This window comes from Vulpes lagopus, chromosome 8 (assembly GCF_018345385.1).
Source record: "Vulpes lagopus strain Blue_001 chromosome 8, ASM1834538v1, whole genome shotgun sequence".
Taxonomy (NCBI): Eukaryota; Metazoa; Chordata; class Mammalia; order Carnivora; family Canidae; genus Vulpes; species Vulpes lagopus.
Genome location: NC_054831.1, coordinates 9,239,462 through 9,262,020, shown reverse-complemented (window position 1 = coordinate 9,262,020; position 22,559 = coordinate 9,239,462). Strand labels below are relative to the sequence as shown.

General features: G+C 37.2%; 1 protein-coding gene across 23 annotated transcripts in view; it reads right to left on the bottom strand.

Moving 5' to 3' along the window:
* TRIP12 (thyroid hormone receptor interactor 12) overlaps positions 1–22,559 on the bottom strand; it is a 146,087-nt gene that overhangs the window by 89,461 nt on the left and 34,067 nt on the right. For 15 of the 23 annotated variants that reach the window (XM_041767694.1, XM_041767698.1, XM_041767701.1 and 12 more), the window contains exon 2: positions 12,487–12,633. In XM_041767694.1, coding sequence (XP_041623628.1) covers positions 12,487–12,584 — 98 coding nt within the window. In that variant the 5' untranslated portion in view covers positions 12,585–12,633. Of the gene's footprint in view, positions 1–3,840; positions 3,996–5,110; positions 5,487–12,486; positions 12,634–22,559 lie in introns of those variants that run through there. The other 8 variants (XM_041767687.1, XM_041767691.1, XM_041767692.1 and 5 more) reach the window with 5 other exon arrangements.

The following is a 22,559-nucleotide window of genomic DNA, read 5'->3' as shown; positions in this document are numbered from 1 at the left end:
AATATACAATACTGATCACCACTGTCCTTTCGCCTATCGTTTAGCAGGGTCTTAATATATTTTCCGTCAACGGCAGTAAATGTTTTGGCTTTGTGGGCAATACTAGGTGTCACAAAAGCAGGTTTAAACAGTATGTAAACAAATGGGCATGGTTATGTTCCAATCAAATTTTTATTTACAAAAACAGGCAGGAAGCTGGATCTGTCCCACGGGTTATACAGTTTTCCACCCCTTGGATTACCACAAGAGAGTAAGCAACCAGATGGTACCATAAAGAAACAATATGGGGCCTCCCAAAGTGGGGCTCTGTTTTATTATGCCCATTTATAAATTATTAATGCTCAGAATACCGTAAAGTAAATCTCCATAAAATAACAACACCCAATCTAGAATAGACAATTAAAATATCACAAGCTTCAGCACTCAAAAAGCCTGGGTGCCTTTTAGCTCATTTCACCAACTCCTTCACTTATCAGACCTTAATGCTCAACATTAATTTTTATTAAACAGCATAATCTAAGACCCAGTAAAATTTATAACCACTACAAATCAAATTTGCAAGAATAACACAGTAAAAGTCATGACAAACTCTTTTAGCACCAGAATGAGCCCATTTAGTAAATTACAGCCCAAGGATACGTGGATAAAGTGGGTGGGGATGGATATTCAGGAACATGTCTATCATCCTATGGATATTCCTGGGGGGCGGGGGGGGGGGGATCTCACTTTCTGCACAATCACTCACTAAAAATAACCAGGCTAATGGTGAAAATAAGATTGGGCACAGAGCACTCAAACCTATGTTATTTCATAATCATGTTCCTGACTAAAACATCACCAATTTTAAAGATTAAATCTCCATAACATTTGCACCAATAATCACAGTTGGCTCACTCTTTGGAATCTTATTTTTATACTTTCTTCTTTTAAGTGTGAATTTTTTAAGACATTTTCTCTTAAGACAAGCTTCAACAAAATTAAAAATATGATTCCGGGGGAGGCTTTCCTTTTTCTCATTTTCTTTTGTTATAAATACAGGAGTAAATGGTCTTGAACTTCCTTAGTGTTCAACAGTGCAAAGTGTAGTGGTTCTGGAACTCATCAAATCTAGCTATTTCTTGCATGAAGTGATTTCTGTAAGATTTTCAAGCTTTTTTGTAACATCGTCATAGATTTCAAAATCTTCCATGCTGGGATCCCTGGGTGGCGCAGCGGTTTGGCGCCTGCCTTTGGCCCAGGGGGCGATCCTGGAGACCCGGGATCGAATCCCACATCAGGCTCCCGGTGCATGGAGCCTGCTTCTCCCTCTGCCTGTGTCTCTGCCTCTCTCTCTCTCTCTCTGTGACTATCATAAATAAATAAAAATTAAAAAAAAAAAAATCTTCCATGCTAATTGAAAGTCTATCCCATTTCAGTTCATATATTAACACTGTAGGAAAAACTGCTTATGAACCAACACCATTTCCACGTTATACTGACATCATTTCCCTATTTAGCAAGTGTATGTGGGCCAACTCATGTTAAAGAAACCCAGATTACAACAGAACAGACCAATCAACTCCAGGTTACATGCTTTCAAGACTCAAATGCCTCTTGCTGACTTTTAGGCAAATCACAGTGACCACCCCCTTCTAGATACCTCCATTTACTATCATTTAATAAAAGTATTTGAAGTCCAAAGGGTTAAAAACCATCTATAATCCAGAGGACATTAAAAAAAGACAAAAAGCTTGTGTCAAAGAGCTCATTCTTAATGGTAGGGAAAATGAGTGGCTAGTTATTAAGTACTTACATCGCAGGTCTTAAATTTTGCTTGAAATTAATTTTCGTGCCAGACATATTCACAGTTCAAATACATGTACATACTACCAAACATAAATGACTTGGGGCTTAATTAAATCTCCAAATTTGTTTTTTTATATGCATACAGACGTGCATGCATTATTATGCTCTGTATTTTATGTACACACAGTATAATTTTTGTCTTCTATAAATCAAATGCTTGGTTCATAATGTTCATAAATTAAATGCATGTTTTAAATAAGTCCATTTTCAATAATCAGGGTGGAAAAGCTTATTTAAATCACTTTAAACAAAAAACTAGTATTCTCAACAGAATGTACTGTTTTTCTGTTTCAATCACAAAACAGAAGCTGATTAGTCTGACCAATGTTCCTATGTTTAGTTATGGCAAAATGTTAGCCCAACTGATTCTTTAATTTCCAGTAAAGAACTTCTTTTTTAAACAGCAATGTTTTAAATATCAGTGGTTCTCCCTCTAGGGAACATTTTAAAAACATGTCAAGGAACGGAGTGCTATTGCCATTTAGCAGATGTGGATTAGAGGTAAGAGATGTCATGCAATATATACAACAATCAGACAAAATTAAAAAACTGTCCCATGACCCACAGATTTCAAGTAGCTTTGGTAATACAGGAAAACTTATGAAAAAACTTGAAATCTGGCAGAATATAGGTAAAATATATGCTCATAATTAATTTCTCAGCTTATATTTATTTTGCATCATTTTTATATACATTTATTTCTCCAGTAATCCATGGGAATCAACAAAAGATTACATTTTTTGCAGCTTTACCAAGGTCATGTATCATTCTGGAAAAGTCTACAGTGAAAATGCTTATGGCATTTATTATGTTGCTGTAGCTGTCACATTCAATAAATTCAAATACAGATGCAAACATCTGAATACCCTGTCCTCATGTGTCAACGCACCCAAGCATTTACCTACTGAAATATCTTTTGTTTTCCTTTTACTGTTTATTTTTACCCTTGCAAAATGCTTGTACATTTTATATATTTAGAAACATCTTATGTTTCTAAACTGTTTAGGCAGGTATTTTGTACTTAATTCATTCCAAGTTAACACAGGGACATCATAATAAAGATGCCTACATTATATGATACACATTAAGAGTGGGAGCATTAGATCAGAAAGAACAGAGTTGAGAACTACTGTAACAGGCTACTCATTTCAACAGATTTGTTAGGTTTGCAACTCAAATATATGCAAGTCATGACAAGGCATATAAATATGGATAACACACAGTCAAGTTCCCATCCTCAAAGAGGTCAGTGCCTCATAAAATAAAGTGATCTACCAGGTGCTATAAAGTTCCCAACAAAGGGAGAAATACTTCTGGCAGAATACAAGCTTTACAGACTATATGGCATTTAAACCACACCCTCAAGAATGAAAACCTGAAGAAAAAGAACATTCGAGTCAAAATCAGAGTATAGGCAAAGGCACAGGCAAGAAAACATAAAACCCACTGACACCTGGCAAATGATATGAATTTCCCTGAGCACAGAGCTACATTAGGAAACAAGGTTGAAAGGACAGGCTAGGGCTTAAATGCCTTGTCAAAGGATCTAGATTTTGTCCTTTGCTAACAGTTTGCAGTAAGAGACTGACAGGGTTAGAAACAGTAATGCAAAAGCAAAAATTCTGTATGTTTAACAATGTAAGTAATACCAAACTATAGTGAGTACTTTGCTGTGTAACAAAAACAAGGCAGAGGGACTGAGTGTAATCAAAAGCGTGGAAAAAGATGCCCTCAACAGGGAACTCTACAGCTCAATATACTTTCACTCCCCACATGTCACAAAGAAGTTGAGTAAGGAGTATAACCACCAAGGTAATCCAAAGTAAATTAGTGATTAGCGATAGATTAGTGATTTGGTATTACGTATTTCATAAGCTAGAGAGCCTTTTTTTAACTACAGAAGTAAAAACTTATTAAGATAGCCACAGAATACACACTTTTAAAGGTGTGATTATGTGATAAACATTAATTTTTTAAATGCATTATCCAACTTACTCTTCAAATGACATCCAAGGCAGGTCCATTTCCATTTTAAAGATGTAGGAAATGAGGCTGGCACAAAAATCACCCAGACCATAGGCAGGGGGAAAGTCAGACCGCGTCCAGACATTGACTCCCTGAAGCTGAAACCCTGCAGCTATACCTAGGGACTCGGAGTCAAAGGAAAAAGCCTACGTCAACAGCTATGAAATTTTTCCTGTCCATGGTGGTATTTCTGTCCCTAATTGTATACGTGTCAAATTAAGTGGCTTAAGGCTTTGCAGATGATATATGATTAAAAAAAAAAAAAAAAAGGAAGAAAGAATGGCAAAAAAGGAGTTTTCCTGCTTTCTTTTGCTTTCCCTATTACCAAGGAACAGCCTTCCATGTGTGATACTAAACTTGCTGTTCAACTATGGAAGGAGCATTTGTATATATTCCTTTTTTCTTTCACACCCATACTCTTCCAGGAAAGCATTCTGATACTCATAAAGCACTTATAAAAACTGGGGTGTGGAACAGCAGATTCCCTCAATATGGAGGAAAAGAAGACTCAAAGCAAAGCCTCAGTTAAGGATACAAAATCATCCATGGCAGCTGACATCTTACAGGTTTCCAATATGCGTATGATGTGACTTTTAAATACAATCACACAGTTGATGATTAAAGCAATAAAAATCTATACTGCAAAGAAAATTACACAACACCTAAGATACTATTTTGTTGGTCCAAAAAAAAAAAAACTTAACACAGGTAACTATTAAGAATCCAATGTGCCTAACTTCCAACTACAAAAAAGTAGCCTCTGTTCCTCCTTAGACCAAGCTGTGCCAGTGCTGAACACAACATTGTAAATCTTGCCTCCCAGCCCAAAGGCCTGGTGGGACGGCTGGCCTTCTCAGCATTACCAAAGCAGCGCTAGAACTGAGCCTGTGCATACATGGCTAGGTGGCGAAAACTCAAGAGTACCTAATTATAGTAGTAATATTCACCATAACTGAGAGGAGGAAGCTAACAAGTTACCTGGCTAACTCTACTGTTCATTTTTATTAAAGTGGTTTCAATTTAGTCCTAAGAAACAAGGAGGCCATTTTCACACCACACTAACCATGTCTCCCATTAACATTCTCCTCCTCCCAAAGAGATTAAAGCTTGAACTTCCACCTGCCTCAGCAAAGGTCAGGATAAAAAAAGAGACAGAAGATACACAACACACAACAAATAGAAAAAAGGTATCTGTACTGGTGAATTAAGTAGAAGATCAAAGAAAACACACCATACATACCCATGGCTCTGCTGTACCAAACAGTTTCAGGAAGGGAACAAAAAGTCTGTTGTAGACATGGGAGTAAGAATTTAAAAAAAAAAGAAAAGAAAGGCTTCGACGGCCTTTGACAGCTATGATGTGCAGTTTACAAATAGTCTTTTTCTCCGCTGACCAGAACACAGGGTAGGGAGGCACTTGCCAAACTACTTGGAAGCTATGCACAGCCATTTAGCTTGTTCTGTCAAGGGAATGTAAGAGGAAATGAATCCCTTCTGGGGGAAGCCTTGGACAGCCAGAGGGCAATTCCCCACACTCCCTTGCCAGAGCAATGCTAGTGAGTCCCTGAATGTGCAGATCTAAAGGAGAGTCTGCAACTGACTCAGTATGGACATGTCTTCTGGTGGCTAGATTGTTAAATACAAGAAGTATCTGGCTGTTAGTTCCTATAGCATACAGCCCACCCTTACGTAGCCCATTTCGACCCTGCCCTATTTCAACTCTGCCTTCACTCGAATCATCTTTTCATGATCACTTCCATAAAAGACGGTCACATTTCTGTGCCTAGAAAGGCCAAAGAAGTAAGCCTTATTTTGAGCCCACACTATTATTTGTTGAACACCTACCACTTCAGGGCAAAGTAACAAGTGGCACAAAAAATTAGAAATAAAATCCACACCCTCTAAGTAACTAATGATACCACATGTCAAGTAGAGACAAATATAGCTGCCATGTACCACCTGCTTTGCAACTGCTTCTTCAGCCTTCAGAGCTCAAATCAATGAGGTCATCGCTAGATATGTTTCTCACCTGACTCTAATAATCACCTCCATGCCCATCTCCCCTACTGAGTTGGAACAGCTTATGATAAAGGCTTTCTACTCTCATTTTTATGACTAGCTTGAGCATGGTGCTTACTAGCCTGGTGCTCTACAAATGGATAAATACCATTTAATTAATACCAAACTCTTATACTGAGTTTGGATTGCAGGTACATTAATGGCAAGACAGAACTCTTTAAAGCCAAAAGAGGCTTTATTAAAATAATACACACATGAGGCACCTGGATGGCTCAGTCAGGTTGAGTATCCGACTCTTGATTTCAGCTCAGGTGAGGATAGAGGTCCTCATCCGACTCTGACCTCAGCCCAGAGTCTGCTTGAGATTCCATCTCCCTCTGCCCCTCGCCCTGCTTGAGCTCTTTCTCTCTCAAATAAATAAAATCTTTAATAATACACATATATCTCCAGATTCAAAACAACAGCTAAATAACCAAACCTAGAGAAGACAAGAGTCAATACAGTTCTAAAGAGCTAAGGAACTCAGGCACCTGGGTGGCTCAGTTGGTTAAGCATCTGCCTTCTGCTCAGGTCATGATCCCAGGATCCTGGGATCAAGCCCCACATCAGGCTTCCTGCTCAACAGGGAGTCGACTTCTGCTTCTCCCTCTCCCACTTCCCTGCTCTCTCTCTCTCTCAAATAAAATAAATTTAAAAAAAAATAAAGAATAAGGAACTCAAACTTGACAGAACTTTAATAAACACACACTAATATAGTTGCTTTTCTCTGCCTGTCCATCTTCTTCCCTAAGGCAGGAGATATGCAGTTGACAACTTCACATTCACATCTTCTCTTTGCTACCAGGAGAAAGCTTCCAATTTGAATCAGGTGACCACCACATTCCCACCAATGAACCATCATACAAATGGAGGACTGCAGATTTTCCTAGCTTTGGCAAAAAGCCACGCAATGGGCAGCCAAGAGCAGAGTACGATCATGTTGGAAAAGAATGACTACCATTCAAACTGCAGGGGTGATAGAACTGAGGGAGGTAATTCAACAAAAGAGGGTTACGGTTACAAGAGGGGCTCACATCAGCTGAGTGACTTTAAAGGGTCAGTTCTATTGTATATTAGTACGAAGGGAGATTCACAACATATATAAACTTAACTGATACGCTTATGTTGAAAATATTCTCAGATCTCATTCCTTAAACTTGTTTTTCCAATGTTTAACCTCATTACTATAGAAATACCAATAAAATAAATATGATTTTTTTCCTTATCAAATTAACAAGGTGAAAATAACATGAACAGAATGATGAGAAAACACTCCTTTTCCTGATGATAAGTAAACGGGTGAAAAAAAGCTGACCATATGTGAAACAAGTTGACCATAAAAAACTCCCTTTGCTCAAGCAACTTCACTTCCGGGAACCTATCCTTAAAGGACACCTGAAAAACGAACATTTAAGCAGGAGCAACAACCTTCCTACTACAACCATTTAACTATCCAAAAACTATAAAGTAATTTTGGAAACTGTTACACTTGATTCAGTAAATCATATAGCCTTTTGTAAACAATTACCAAAAAAATTATAATGTGAGAAAATGTTTGTTAGAATGCTGAGTTTCAGAAAAAGCAGGATCCAAACTCTATTTACACTGTGATCGGCTATATGCTAAATTGTATTTTCAAGACAGATAAAAATCAAACTGTTAACACAAACTTATCTCTAGATATTCATGTCCTTTTTGTGCTTTTCTATATCCCATCTGATTGAAATAGATTTTAAAGCAAAACATATTTACTTTCTGTACAATTAACGCTGGCTCAAAAATGTTTTTAAATCCCTGCTCTGACAATATTAACAAAAAGTTATTACCTATAGATCTCATAACTGGGCAGCCCGGGGGCTCAGCGGTTTAGCGCCGCCTTCAGCCCAGGGCATGATCCTGGAGACCCGGGATCAAGTCCCACGTCAGGCTCCCTGCATGGAGTCTGCTTCTCCCTCTGCCTGTGTCTCTGCCTCTCTCTGTGTCTCTCATGAATAAAAAAATGAAAATTTTTTTTAAATCTCATAATTGAGTTTTTACTTTGTAATAAAGAATTTAAACTTTGCAAATTTTTTTAATGGGACTGAGAAGGTAGAGTGGAATAGATTCAAAATTTCCTTACTCCATTAAAAAAAATCTGACAGAGAGGGGCAGCTGGGTGGCTGTTAAGCATCAGATTCTTGATTTTTGGCTCAGGTCACAATCTCAGAGTCTTGAAATCAAGGACTACCACAGGCTCCATGCCGGGGGGGGGGGGGGGGGGGGGACACACGCCTGCTTGAGAGTCTCTCTCTCTCTCTCTCTCTCTCCTCTCTCCTTACCCCCTAGCCCTATCTCTCTCTTAAAAAATAAAAAATCAGGCAGAGAACAAAAAAGAGAACAGAACAGCTATAGCCCAAAAAACTATGGAAGAGAAAGAAAGAAATCATAAAGGAGGAAAGGAGGAAGAGGTCTAGTTCATCTATGGATAGAGAACAAGGATAGGGAAAAACAGAGCAGAGAAAATAATCAAGGGAGGTTAAAATATATACCAAAGATCCTAATTTCTATTAGCTTAAAAATTAATGAAAATTGTCCTTCTAAAAAGAAAAGCTAAGTGACCTTGATTTGGGGAAGGGCAGGAATGGTCACAGGAAGGAAGTTATGCAAAGACAGCTTGATCCAAGTTGGGGGGGGGGGGCGGTGAATAAAAAAATATGAGTAAATTTAAAAATTCTAGGAGGGAGAAATTGCTACTTAGGTCCTCATCTGAATGAGCTAATATTCTTCATTATACGTACTTCATCTCTTCTCCAAGTCTATCATATGGATTAAGTGGTTTGTGCAGTATAAACAGTTCAGCATAATGAAAATAATCACTGACTTTAGAGTTCCTGGAAATCAGGTCCTGACTCTACACACTAACTGTATAAAGTTGAGCAAACTACCACATTCAGAGAAGAGGGGTTACATATTTATTAGCACACAGAGCTTCTGTGAGTCTCTACTGAAAGAACACGTATAAGAAAATTTTAGCTTAAAACAGGCCATAAGTGCACTGTTGTTGTGGATGCTGATATTAGCATGAGTGGAGGTACTGTGTCACTAGGAGCACATTTTCAAGACCAGGTCTATTTTTGAATCAGAAGCCACAATAACATTTTACTCAGGAAAGCCAATCAACAGGCATCAGAAAAAGAAAATGAAAACACAGTTGTAATTACTCCCTCTTAACTTACCCCAGTCCTCTCTCACCCCCAAAAATCACCAGACAGATTTCTCAGAGGTTAGATCACTTCTAGTATAGCACACTCTACAGGGTTTCAACTGTCAGCCTGGTCTTTGATAAAAAGGTTCTTTCCAGGTCAGAGATTCTATCATGAGCAAAGAATCAAGATAAAAAGGGAAAATAAAATTCAAATGAATAAAGATCTCCTAATTTGCATTCTTTGTCAAACCAATAATATTTTTCTGGCTAATATTCTAAATTTGCATGTCCTGATTCATAATTATACTTATCCATATAAAAATGAGAAAAATATATATATTACTAAATTATGGTATAGCTATACACGGAACATAAAGTCATGTTTTTTAAACAATTCTAGGGACACAGCAAATGACACAGATGATACTGGGTTTTAAATGGGGGGGGGGGTTGGAGTTGGGTGGTAGGAATTGGTCCTCTTTTATGTGCTAGTTTCGCCAGGAAATGTTTTTTGAAAACATGCAAAAGCTGAAACAATAAGAAATGAAATGGGCTACATTATTAAAAGGGAGAAGGGATGAAAGTACAAAAACCCTCATTTAACTCTGCTTTATATTCTTTGGCATGTTTTCTGCCATTCCAAACACATTTTTAAATTTTATACTTATCCTTCACAATTGAGCATACAATTTTTTTTCAAATTGTTATTACTGAAGTATGGTTGGGAATGTATTAGCTTCAGGTGTACAACACAGTGATCTAACAACTCTATATACATTACTCAGTGCTCCCACACTAAGTGTGGTCACCATCTGTCAACTATAATACAATACTATTACAATGTGGTCCACTATATTCCCTCTGTACTTTTCACATCTGTGACTTATTTTAATACTGAAAGCTTGAACTTTTCATCCCCTTCACCTATTTCAACCATCCTGCCACCCATCCCTCTCCCCTCTGGCAACTATCAATTTGTTCTCTGTATGAGTCTGTTTCTGTTTTTAGTTTGTTCATTTTGTGTTTAGGTTACACATAAAACTGAAATCATATGGTATTTGTCTTTCTATGACTGATTTAATTCAATCAGCACAATTCCCTAACTCCATGGTTTTTTCAAATGGCAAGGTTTCTTTCTGTTTTTTAGGCTGAGTACTATTTCCATTGTATACATATAACCACATCTCCTCGACCCATTGTTAGAAAGATGGATGTTTCGAGGTTACTTCCATATCCGGGCTATTATAAATAATGCTACGGTGAACAGAGGGATGCATATATCTTTTGGAATTAATGTTGTTTTCTTTGGGTAGATACCCAACAGTATAATTACTGAATTGCATTTTATTTTCTACTTTTAATTCTTGAGGAGCCTACATACTGTTTTCTGCAGTTGGTGTGTGCACCAACTGAACATGTTATCACTGACAGACTTAAAGCAAATAAACTATAGCAAAATTGTGCCAATCTACAAATCAATAGAGTTCCATCTTGATTTTAAACTAATACATCATATGACTAATATTAACCACTTCTATTTGTTTCCTGCTATTTTTAAAATATAAGGCAATAAAATATTTAACACCAACATACAAAAAAAAAAAAAGATAATGGTGCTGAAACAGCATTGTGGAATTTAGAACTAGTATACTATATGAAGACCAAAATTGTTTGTCAGTCATACACAAAAGTTCAAATAGAACATTACTATGGGATGCTTGGGTGGCTCAGCGGTTGAGCATTTTCCTTTGGCTCAGTGCATAACCCCAGAGTCCCAGGATCGAGTCCCACATCTGGCTTCCTGCATGAGCCTGCTTCTCCCTCTAAGTCTCTACCTCTCTTTCTCTGTGTCTCTCATGAATAAATAAATAAAATCCTCAAAAAAAAAAAAAAAAAGAACTATTACTATGTAAAACTTTAATTGTTCAAAAGGTTCAAGTTACTCACTGATTTTAGTGTTTTTTAAAGTAATCTCTATGCCCAACGTGGGGCTCAAACTCATGACTCTGAGACCAAGTGTCACGTGCTCTACCGATTGAGCCAGGCAAGTACCCCCAAAATGGTACAAGTACTAATGTGCACATATGTGCAAACACATGCACGTATATATACATGCATTAAAGAAGACTAAGGAAACTATGCCAATGTTAACCATGGTTATACTTGAATTGTGGAATTAGGATGTTTTCCTTTATACTCTTCTGTGTTTTCTAAGCTCTCTAAAATAAACACGCAATGTTTTTATAAAGCAAAAGGCATATTTTTTTTAATCAACAGATAAATAAAATGTGGCTGCTACAAAGAATAATCTGAATGTAATAAAGCAAAAACCAAGGTCAGAGCTCTGTATTAAGCACTGTGCTACCAGTGTAACATACATTGCTGAAGTTAACTAACAGCCCTAGGAAACAAATATCCCCCCCACCGTGTGGACTAACAACTTGAGGTTTCCTAAAAGATATAACGAAGGACACATGGCTATTGAATGGCAGAGTCATGGCACAGAATGCTGTCCTAGTCCAAAGTCCAAATGCTCAACTACTAAAAATAGCCTGACATCAACAGGAGAGCTTTATATACTCTTTACAGTAGATAGCTTATTTTTTATAAATTTACTAGACAATATATGCATGGTAATGCCTCCAAATGTTCTATCAGGTAGTCATGTCAGAATCTTGCCATTACTGACTGCAAGCTAAACATGGGTCAGAGAATTACGCCTTGCAAAAGTAAACTTCAAAGTATTTTATCCATAAAATGACAGTCTTTGGCTAAATTACAACACAGTATTTTCCATTCCAGAGAATGCATCTTATTCTTCAAACTAGCTCCTATACAAATACTCCGACTAAATCCTGCTAACACCAGACCACTAAGAAAATGATGAGGATGTGATATGCCCACAAAGTCAGACCACTTCACCAGCCTGTCAGCATTCATATGCTGTCAAACAATAAGATGGGGGGGGGGGGGGGGGAGACACTCAAAAGCTAGATATCAGTACAAGATCTTAAATGAAGCTTCCTTTCAATAATGTAAATAATGACAGATAAAGAGAGGCACCAAAAATGTTCAATCGAAAGCCATGCTATAGCACGTGTTTAAGAGAGTGAAGAGAAAGGGCAAACCAAACAGGATACAACCATATGGTCATGACCCTTAAATTAGATTTCTGATAATGTCAATGACAAGTATTTTTTGAGCCTAGCACATTTGGGAAATGATGAAAGAACTGCTTTGAATTCCAGTTTTATTTGTTACTTGGCTCAAAAATTAGGAAAAAATTACCCATTTGTACTGAACCATTTAAGTTTTTGCCTTTATGACGAGGTTTTTAAAAAGACTTTTTTCACCAATTACCATCAAATACATACCTTCCTCCTATCGAGTCGTCTTGTGGTTGGGCCCCGGCAGTGTTCCTCTGTGAACGTCGCAGTGACCCCCCTGGATTGTTATTAGGCCGGTTGGACATTGGCACCTCTCTCTTGAAGGGACATACCCTTTCTAGACACTACCATTCACTAAAAAGGAAAAAAAATAAGAAAAAAAAAATCAGCAATTTTTGATTTACAAAATCAAAAGTATAACACAAAAACTAAGTAAAGGGCACCCAAAATGAAGGGGAAATTTTATGTAAATAATCTGTACAGCCTTCACCAATGCTACACACTGCCTTATTTGAAATCTGATTAGTGTATTGTAAGATGTTGGGAATACACCAAAATTAAGGCATGTGGTCCAAAACTCAGCACATAAAATTAAAGATTTTGTATGGAATGCCCAGGAAATTCGCAAAGAAAACAGAGCACAGTAGAAATTTATATTTGCTTTTCCATTTCTTGTAGTGTGTAGAAAAGGGCATTACACCCAACATCAGAGTACCTTGGCTCAAGTCCTGTGATAGAACAGGCATTAAAAGCACTATGCCTCTGTACAAATCAGAGCCTCTAGCCTCCAACTCCTCAGCCACAAAATAAAAAAAAACAACACATCATACCTACTTCACGGTATTGCTATGAATAATAAATGCCATCATAAATACAAATGAAACCATAAAACTATGGAGAAATGAAGAGAAAGCAGCTCAAGAACAGTGAATTGAGAAATGGTCCCACATATTCTAGATTTCAACATCAGCTATGCTGGCTGTGACCTTGGACAAGATACTTAATTTCTAGATTTCATTTACCTCTTCTGTGAAATCAGTATATCACCTATCTGTCTCACAGAGTTGTTAGCAACCAGAAATTGAGAGCATAATTCTTAAGTATAACAATTTTGCTCAAAACACAGTTCTTAATCAACATGAACTTTTTATAAGAAATTTAATTGCAATACAGAAGAAATGCTGATACTCAAAAGAAAATCAGTTCAACTGATAAACAAGGCTAATATTACTATCATAAAAAGAATCACAATTTCTATTAATCAGACCTTCACAATTTTTCTTAAGCCTCCAGCCAAACTCCAAGCAGAGTTCTTTAATTCTATTTACTGGGGAGGGAAGAGAATGAATGTGACATTATTGGAAATGGTGCTAAAGAGAATGCAAATTAATCATGATTAAATCTATTACTGGATTTTGTTTTAAGAGATTCAATTCCATGCCTTCAACAGGAAGTGGGTCTTAAGTTACATGCTGACCCAAATCAGTGGAAAAGGATTGTTTCTATCACATATGTCCACATCGTCATCAATTAAGATACTAAACAAACCCTGGTGAGAAAGTTCAAATCACTAATGTAATTAGTCAGTTTTAGGAAGAACAGGAAATAGTATTAAAACATTTAGAGAAAAACTAAATTTACGTGTACCGATATGGAAAGATCTCCCCCAAGATATGGTAAAGGGTAAACAGTATAAAACTCCCTGCTGTGGGTATGTATACTTAAAAAGGTTGCGTATATACCCTCATGGATTGTCTACACCCTGCAAACTGATGGAAGGATTCATAAGACAGACTTTGTTAATATGCCTGCCATTGAGAAAGAGGACCTGGGCTCTGAAGCCTGAGATGAAAGGAGTCATCTTTGTTATTTACCTTTTGCAAGCCATAAATAAGGCAGGTTTATTCTAGCACAGAAGTTAGAAATGCAGGGCTCTGGAATCAAACTGCCTCCAGCAGAGTTTGAATTCTGAGTCCACGCACCTTGTTGTCTGTCCTTCAGTCTACTGAAAGGTAATCAAGAACTCACCTCACAGAGCAGTCGGAACGATAAAATGAGAAATCCATGCAAACCGCTTAACACAGTACCTCTGATATTGCAAAACCTCACTACATATTAACTATTACTGTTATTACTATAAATGCTTACTCAGAAGAAAAGAATACTTGTAGCAAAATAATCTATATTGAGGGAGACTTCACCATAAAAACCACTAGCAAGGTAAGTTTACATTTCTAGCAATAATAGTTCTCAAAGTGAATTTTGCTATAAACGCAATAAATGGTGTTTTTAATTAAGGATAAGCTTCACAATAACCTGAGAAGCTTTGTCAAAATATGAATGCCTGGCTTTTGCCCTCAGAGATTCTGATTCTGTGGGTGCAGAAATTGGAGAAATTTTAAAAGAGCTCTCCTAGTTAGTTATACTGCACAAGAGAACTGCACCCTATTAAAGAATGAAAAAGGGCAGCTCAGGTGGCTCAGCGGCTTAGCGCCGCCTTCAACCAAGGGCATGATCCTGGAGACTCCGGGTCGAGTCCTACATCGGGCTCCCTGCTTGGAGCCTGCTTCTCCCTCTGCCTGTATCTCTGCCTCTGTCTCTGTGTCTCTCATGAATAAATAAATTAAATCTTTAAAAAAGAAAGAAAGAAAAGCCATTCTATCTCAGAATTCAAACAAGAATCTTTACCAGTTCAAACATCACAATGCCATTTCACTTGGACCCTAAAGAGCATGGATACAAGAGACTTGCATGATAATGCTACTTTCACTTTGAAAAGCAGATATTATTCAACAAGTTTGGTAGAACTCACCTGCCTATTTTCTGCTACTAAATGCATACTGTATGTCATGCGGTGTTAAGTCATTCAAATAGAAGTATAAGTTACACTCCTTATTCTGACCTATAGTCACCAAAATAATCTAAACAATATGCCCAACATCTTCAGAGCTCCACCAGTACCATTATCAGCCCATGGCCTGCTCAAGGATAATTCTTGAGATTTAAGAGAGAAAGGGTGGCAAGTAAGAAGACCAAAGTGCTACCTGCTTTTAAAGCATGAGTTGATTTAAAAAAAAAAAAAAGATTTTATTTTTAAGTAATCTTTACCCCCAACATGGGACTTGAATTCACAACCATGAGATCAAGTTGCATGCTCCACCAACTGAGCCAATCAAGCAGTCCATAAGTTGATCTTTAAGGAAGGAGGCCAGGCTCTGTTAAACTCTGAAGTTTGAAACCCAAAAAGTAAATATAAGATTAACAAGACACATGCAGGACTCTCCCCCACTGGCAGGTTACCAATAAATCCAAAGCTAGAAGGGACCTTTTCCAGGAAGACCAAGTTCAACTCTGTATTACAGACAAATTCAAAAAATTTCAAGCCATCTGTGGAGGAACTAATCCTCTGAATCTTGATACTGAGATCTATCCCTTCTGGAAATCACCACCACCTCAACTTCAACCAAATTTAACTCCTCTTTGGCTTCAGTTAAGAGCCCAAAAGCTCTCACCATTTAAGTTTCCTTCTTGCTATATGAATATTCAGTACTGTATTAACCAATTACTTATGCCAGTACTTTACTAATTAAATTTTAAAACACACACAAGGGGGCGCCTGGGTGGCTCAGTCGGTTAAGCATCTGCTAGCCCAGGGTCCTGGGACTGAGCCCCACATAGGGCACCCTGGCTCAGCAGAGAGCCTACTTCTCCCTCTGCTTGTGCTTTCTCTCAAATAAAATCTTTTAAAAATAAAAAATAAAACAAACACAAGTTACACTAATATAAAAACTATATTCCTAGAATCTGTATCTTAATAACCTGAAACGAATATGAACTCAAAAGATGCCATCTTCATGCTGAAACTCGAAGTTTTAAGTCCAGCCTATTAGTAACGCTACCTCCCAACTCCTGAAACATACTACTCTTTTACTACCTTCATTTCTGCGAAAATAATCACTGGGATTTTTTTTTCACTAACACTTCTGATATTAATTCCTAACAAATTGAAATAAAACAAATGGCCTATAGGACTTTCAATTCAATAGAAAAAGCATAAAAACACTAATGGGTATGTTCAAGACTGTAAAACTTGTGATGACTTTGTTAACAGCTAAGTGACCAACAAACTTACTCGCTGTTGAAGTGAAAGAGCATTTGAATTTCACGTGAAAAAGTAGTTCTTCAGGCAAACAGAACTTATTCAGGAAAAACAAATGCATATTAATCTACATTTAAAAATTCATTAAGTTTTATAAAAAGGATATTCTTTCAAAGAAACTTCAACTGCAGTCATTTTGGAAAATGATTTCATTCTCATTTTGTAATTCAAAAACCACAAAAGGGAGGTTGAGGTTAGGGGAAACAAAACAAAACAAAACAAAACAAAACTAATCATTCACTCAATGTAAAACTGAGAACACAGATTGTAAAAATTAACTCAAGGATGTGTTAATTCTTCCTAATCAAACGGCCAAGTAGGAAAGGAATGCCACAAAGGTTAGTACTTGTGCAGAATTATCATCACATGAAGGACATCTGATGGAAAACAAATATCCAATTTAGTAATGCAGAGTGTCATGACTAGCCCCAAAGCGAACTAAGGTCTTATCCAGTGTCTCCCCACCCTCCATTTCTAATGCACTCTATTTAGATGTGGTCCTCCAAAGGAGACTTGGTTTAGCTTCAGATTCTGAAACTAGAGTTTAATTAATCACAACAGTAATATACACAATTACATACACTTTACTCCTCTGTTTATTCTATTAAGCAAAATTTAAATGTGCCAATGAGCCTTATAAACCATTTTATTATTCCTCCTTTACATATAAGGTAAGGGAAGTTATACAATTGAGAAGCCTGCATGCAACAAGATATGTATGGCATACGGACTTTCAGACTAAGTAATGGCATCCAGAACTGCAGATGCGAACAACTATATATATTAGGTCCAAAAAAAAAAATCTTTAGACTTAGGAGCAAGTATGGTAACTTAAACATCCCAGTGGTAGTATTAAACAATTCCACAATAAAAGAGATGTCATCCTTATTTACAAAAGAAGTCATTTTTCCCTAAGAAAGAATGTCAAGGACTTCAAATAAGACTATCTTTAAAACTGGAATGAATAACCTTTCAGCTTCCAGAAAAGCAAGGGTTTGAGAGGTGCTGAAAGCCAGGAAGCAATCCCCGCCCACAAGAAGCAGAGAGGAAGAGTAAGAGCCACTGGGTACAGGGAAAAGGGCCAAGTGACTTGAGAATTAGGTCGGCTAAGCATTTATTTCAATTTTGGGGCATCAAAACCAGTCCAATGTCATGATGCAATAACAACGCTGTACAGCACATAAAAGCAGTATTTTCAAGTTACACATTTTAACACTAGAAAAAAATATTTAGTGGAAAAATGCAGGTTTTAAAGTGAAAACTAAAATAAAAACAATTATGGGTAACATTTACTCTGTGCTTATACCATGTACCAAGTTAAGTGCCTTTTCATGTAATTTCCACAATAACCTTACCAAAAATAGGTACTGGAAATTTCCTTCCTTCAGAGAAACTGTGGCACTTAGTTAAAATAATCCTAACACCAAGAGGCAAACAGGTAACCGGACCACATTCAAACAGAGATTTGACCTAAAGTCCATGCCCTTTAGGACTATGTTATATGGCCAAATAAATAAAAATAATTATACATTTACCATTTTTTAAAGAGTCAAAACATTTGAGAATCCTGACATTCCAAGCTGGGAGGACATCCCAGAGATTCTAATCCTTTTACATTTTTTTGGGAAAAAAATCTGTTTTAACTGACCAATCCTTAAACGAATTGTCAGAAAATACACTAAATGATCCAAGAAGTAGTACCAAAGGTGATACTGTGAACAGACAAGAAAAGGTGACTTAATTTTGCCCTCATCAGATTGACAAGGGCCAACCTCAAAAGGCAAAGCCATTAAGAAGAGCACAGAGGAATGAGGAAATCACAATGGAGGAACGCTGAGTATATTATTAGCGCTCAAACACGAGATCTGGGAAGAATTTGGACCTGGAAACAAGTTCGATCTGTATCATGAAAGGCCTAAAACCCAAAATTTTGCATCTAAGACCTGCAGATATGGAGGCAGATCGACTATTAAGCCCCACAGAGATCTAAGGATAAATCAAAGGTCTGTTAACGGAAGGTGGAATGAAGAGATGGCAAACACTGAAACTATGAAATCTACACAATCAGTAAAGAGAACATATAGGTCTGTAGTTATGGGATTTCAGCATGCACAAGAATAAGAACACTAATCTGAAATGCTCAAAGTTTCTTGCTCTGGTGAGACAGGTTTAAGGAAAGTTATAAAGTTATCTAGGGGCAGCCCCTGGGTGGCTCAGCGGTTTAGTGCCGCCTTTGGCCCAGGGCATGATCCTGGAGACCCAGAATCGAGTCCCACATCAGGCTCCCCGCATGGAGCCTGCTTCTCCCTCTGCCTGCGTGCCTGCGTCTCTGTCTCTCTCTGGCTCCCTGCATGGAGCCTGCGTCTCCCCCGCCTGTGTCTGCGCCTCTCTCTCTCTCTCTCATGAATAAATAAATAAAATTAAAAAAAAAATAGTTATCTAGGGGCACCTGGGTGGCTCAATCAGTTAAGTGTGTGCCTTGGGCTCAGATCATGATCTCGAGGTCCTGAGATGGAGCCCTGCACTGGGCTCTCTGCTCAGCGGGGAGCCTGCTTCTCCCTCTCCACTCTGCTGCTTATGCACACGCTTGCTTAATCAATCAATCAATAAAATCTTTAAAAAAAAAAAAAAGTAATCTAAAACAAGAAAGCATATCCTTCCAATGTCAAACAAAACATTATTATTTAACAGGCTCACCTAGGAATTAATTTTCTAGAAAAAAGGAAAATTAACTTTGTTATATGCTATTATTGAGGGGTTCAGAAAACAAATTCTTAAGTTGCCTTGCAGATCCGTGTCTAGTAGAAATACAAATAACTTCTCCAACAACTGAGAAGATAACCCCAAAGATGCAGTTTGCTGCCCTGGGGGGCATCGGTAATCTTATTCTAGAATTCCTTACTTAAATTTCCCCTAAATATCCAGTTCCCCAAATGCTTTTAAATCAACTTTACCCTAATAGGTCTCCCCCTTAATTAATTAGTGAGCTGAATAAAATCCTTACTACAGGTTATTTCTAGTTTTAAGTTATGCTTTTAACTTGAGAAAAATCACAGAAGAGACAGTAGTAACATTACCAAATAAAACACAGGGGAGAAAAATAAAGTCTAATGTCAAACACGTCCAATTTGAGTTATTACTTAGAATATCTAGGTAAAGAGTTCCAGTCTATAGATGGAACTAAAGATCTGGAATTAAGTAGCTAAGAAAACGTATAGAGGAGAGAAATGATCAATAAGCAGAAGTCAGGTGAAACCAAGATCATCAAGGAGATTCCATTTCCTAGATGGAAAGTACGCAGAATAAAGAGAAGAACAAGCCCAGGATGAAACCTTAGGAAACACTAAAATCTAAGGAAAACACAAAAGGAAGAATCCAGTTGAGCAGAATCAAAAACTCATCAGAAGTGTAGGGAATAAACACTAAGTTGTATAAAACAAAAAATATGGAGGAGGGATCAGGAAGGTGGTGTCACAGACACTAAGAGTATGAATAAGATTGGCAAGTTCAAAGGTCAAAGAAAGGAGAGAGCGAGAGAAACACAAGACTGAGAAGTGTCATCAGATTTAGATATTGATGAGAATTGTTTCCAAAATGAAGAGGAGGAAAAGGTATATATGATTAAGTTGAATGGACAGTAAATCCTAAATGTGGGGCTATAAAGAGGATGGAGGAGACACAGCCAAGAAGTACGGGCAGGCAGGTTTGACACAGGCCACATGGGTAGGAGTGTGGGTGATTTTCCTTTCTGAAAAAATAAGCCTTGAAAACGTTTATGAATATTACGGAAAAAACTTATGAAAAGGTTGGAACGGGGTACAGTTTCCTACAGGAGGAAAAAGAGAATTAAGAGCCTAAGACTCAGATGATAAGAAAGGCAATCTCTGAGGCAAGAGAAGATAAACGAAAGCAAGGAGTACGTGCCTTAGACTGACTGAATCTGTGACTAACATGTACGAGAAAAATAAGAGATAGTGGATTTCAAGTTTCCCTAACAGAGAACAGGTAAAGGAGCAGAACATGAGCAAGGAAGACTGCTGGGCAGTAAGAACATACATGACACTTGCACTCAAGTGTCAATCCATGCTGATATAATTATCCCATTTATGCAAGAGGAAATCCACATGCAGAGGGTCAACTGCTTAAGAGCATGCATCCATTTAGGAACATACATGACAGTGGAATCCAGCTCTCCAGAATGCCAGTAGAAAGGACACTTTACGTTATGCCATTCTAATCCAAAATACCAACTCAACCACTTTTGTTTATTGATCTGTTGACAGCTGATCCATTTAGAGAGGGGCAAATAGAACACACCTGACTCACCAGGGTCTGAACTCTGAATAATTTCTATACTATACTATCACTAACAAGTGTAAAATAAAAACTAATGTGCCTAAAACAAACACTTAATCCTTTAAGTGTCACCCAACATTTACCAACCAAACTCAACAGTGGGCATACAAACTGATGCCAACAGCCACAATTTAAAATTGATTACAATTTTTAATGCACCTTGAGAATCTACCTTACACGCCTATCTGGCAAGTCAATGAGATTAATTTTGGCATTATTTTCACAAAGTAGATTATTCAGCGAGACCTGAGATTCACAACTGACTGTTAATACGTTAATTAGCATATAACAGAGACTCCGATATTTCTTGAGTCTAAGCGCACTTGATTCAAAAGATTTTTGGATGTAACCCAGACATTTACAGTTGCCTCCTAGAAAGAGGAGCGCGGTAAAGGTTCTTTTTCTTTATTTCCCTTCCTGAAATCAAGCAAAATAAAAGCTTAAAATTCATAAGAAAATCCCATTTATGATGAAACTAGAGGAAAAAAATGGGACTACACCCTAAGCCATAGAAGACCATTTGCCAGATATAATAAAATCTATACCGAAAACAGGAAAGAGGTAAAGACCACAGAGTTTTTAAAGAAGAAAAAGGTAAGAATAATACCTTAAGGGTTCTTATCAAAGACCTTTCCCCTGAAAAAACTAAAAGCTAGAGCAAGGGCAACAAAAATCAAAGTACCTCCTCCTTACGTAGTTTCACGAGCCAGTCTAGCAAGAGAGGCGTGGCTACTAAAAAGGAGGCAGGTACACACACCATTTGTATTTAATGGCACCCTGATTAACCAAGACCGAAAAGAAGAAGAGAAGAGAAGAGAAGAGAAGAGAAGAGAAGAGAAGAGAAGAGAAGAGAAGAGAAGAGAAGAGAAGAGAAGAGAAGAGAGAAAGAAAAGAAAAGAAAAGAAAAGAAAAGAAAAGAAAAGAAAAGAAAAGAAAAGAAAAGAAAAGAAAAGAAAAGAAAAGAAGAAAAAACAGACTAGAACCAGAGAGAAGCAGGTAAGGGAAAAGTTAACTCCAAAATTAAGACCAGCTGGGCAATCACCAAACGACAAAGCCAGAGGTAGGACAACGGCTTTGCACCTAGATGATCTGCTCTCTGCTCAAAAAGGAGAATAACCAAAAAAGCAAAATTGTAAATTAATTACAAGTCGGAGGAAGAAATTTGAATTAGTGAAACAACCGAGGAAGACAAAAAAGGAGGACGTGGTTATTATTAGAAACAGAAGAAAAATAATACTATTGCACAATTTTAAAAATCGATTATAAAATACGTTATAAAACAGGAAGACCACCCTAAGATTTTGAAAGCGAAAATGTTCTATGCACTGGAAACCAAACTACTGTCAACATTTTGGTAAGCAAAAGAGCAGGTACAGAATGCTGGGCAGAGAACACATCTACATATGTAATTTTATATAAGCAAGCATTGGCTTAAATATTACCTGTAGACAATACATTAAAAAAAAAACTTTATATTATTTACTTTGTTAGAATAGGACCCTTTAAGGCCTTTTTGAGGATTTTGAATCATGTACCTATTTCCCTACTCATAAAATTCTTTACACAATTATATATGTTGTAATTTTAACTCTACAGAAGATGACGGTGGGTAAAAATAACCAAAAAAAAAAAAAAAAAAAAAAACAACCCACAAACCATGAAAACACTAGCCATTTTTAGCAGATTATTGTCTCATCTTCATTTTTTAAATCATGAGGTCTCATTACTAAAAACTGCAGAAAAATTCAAAACCTGATTACTTCAA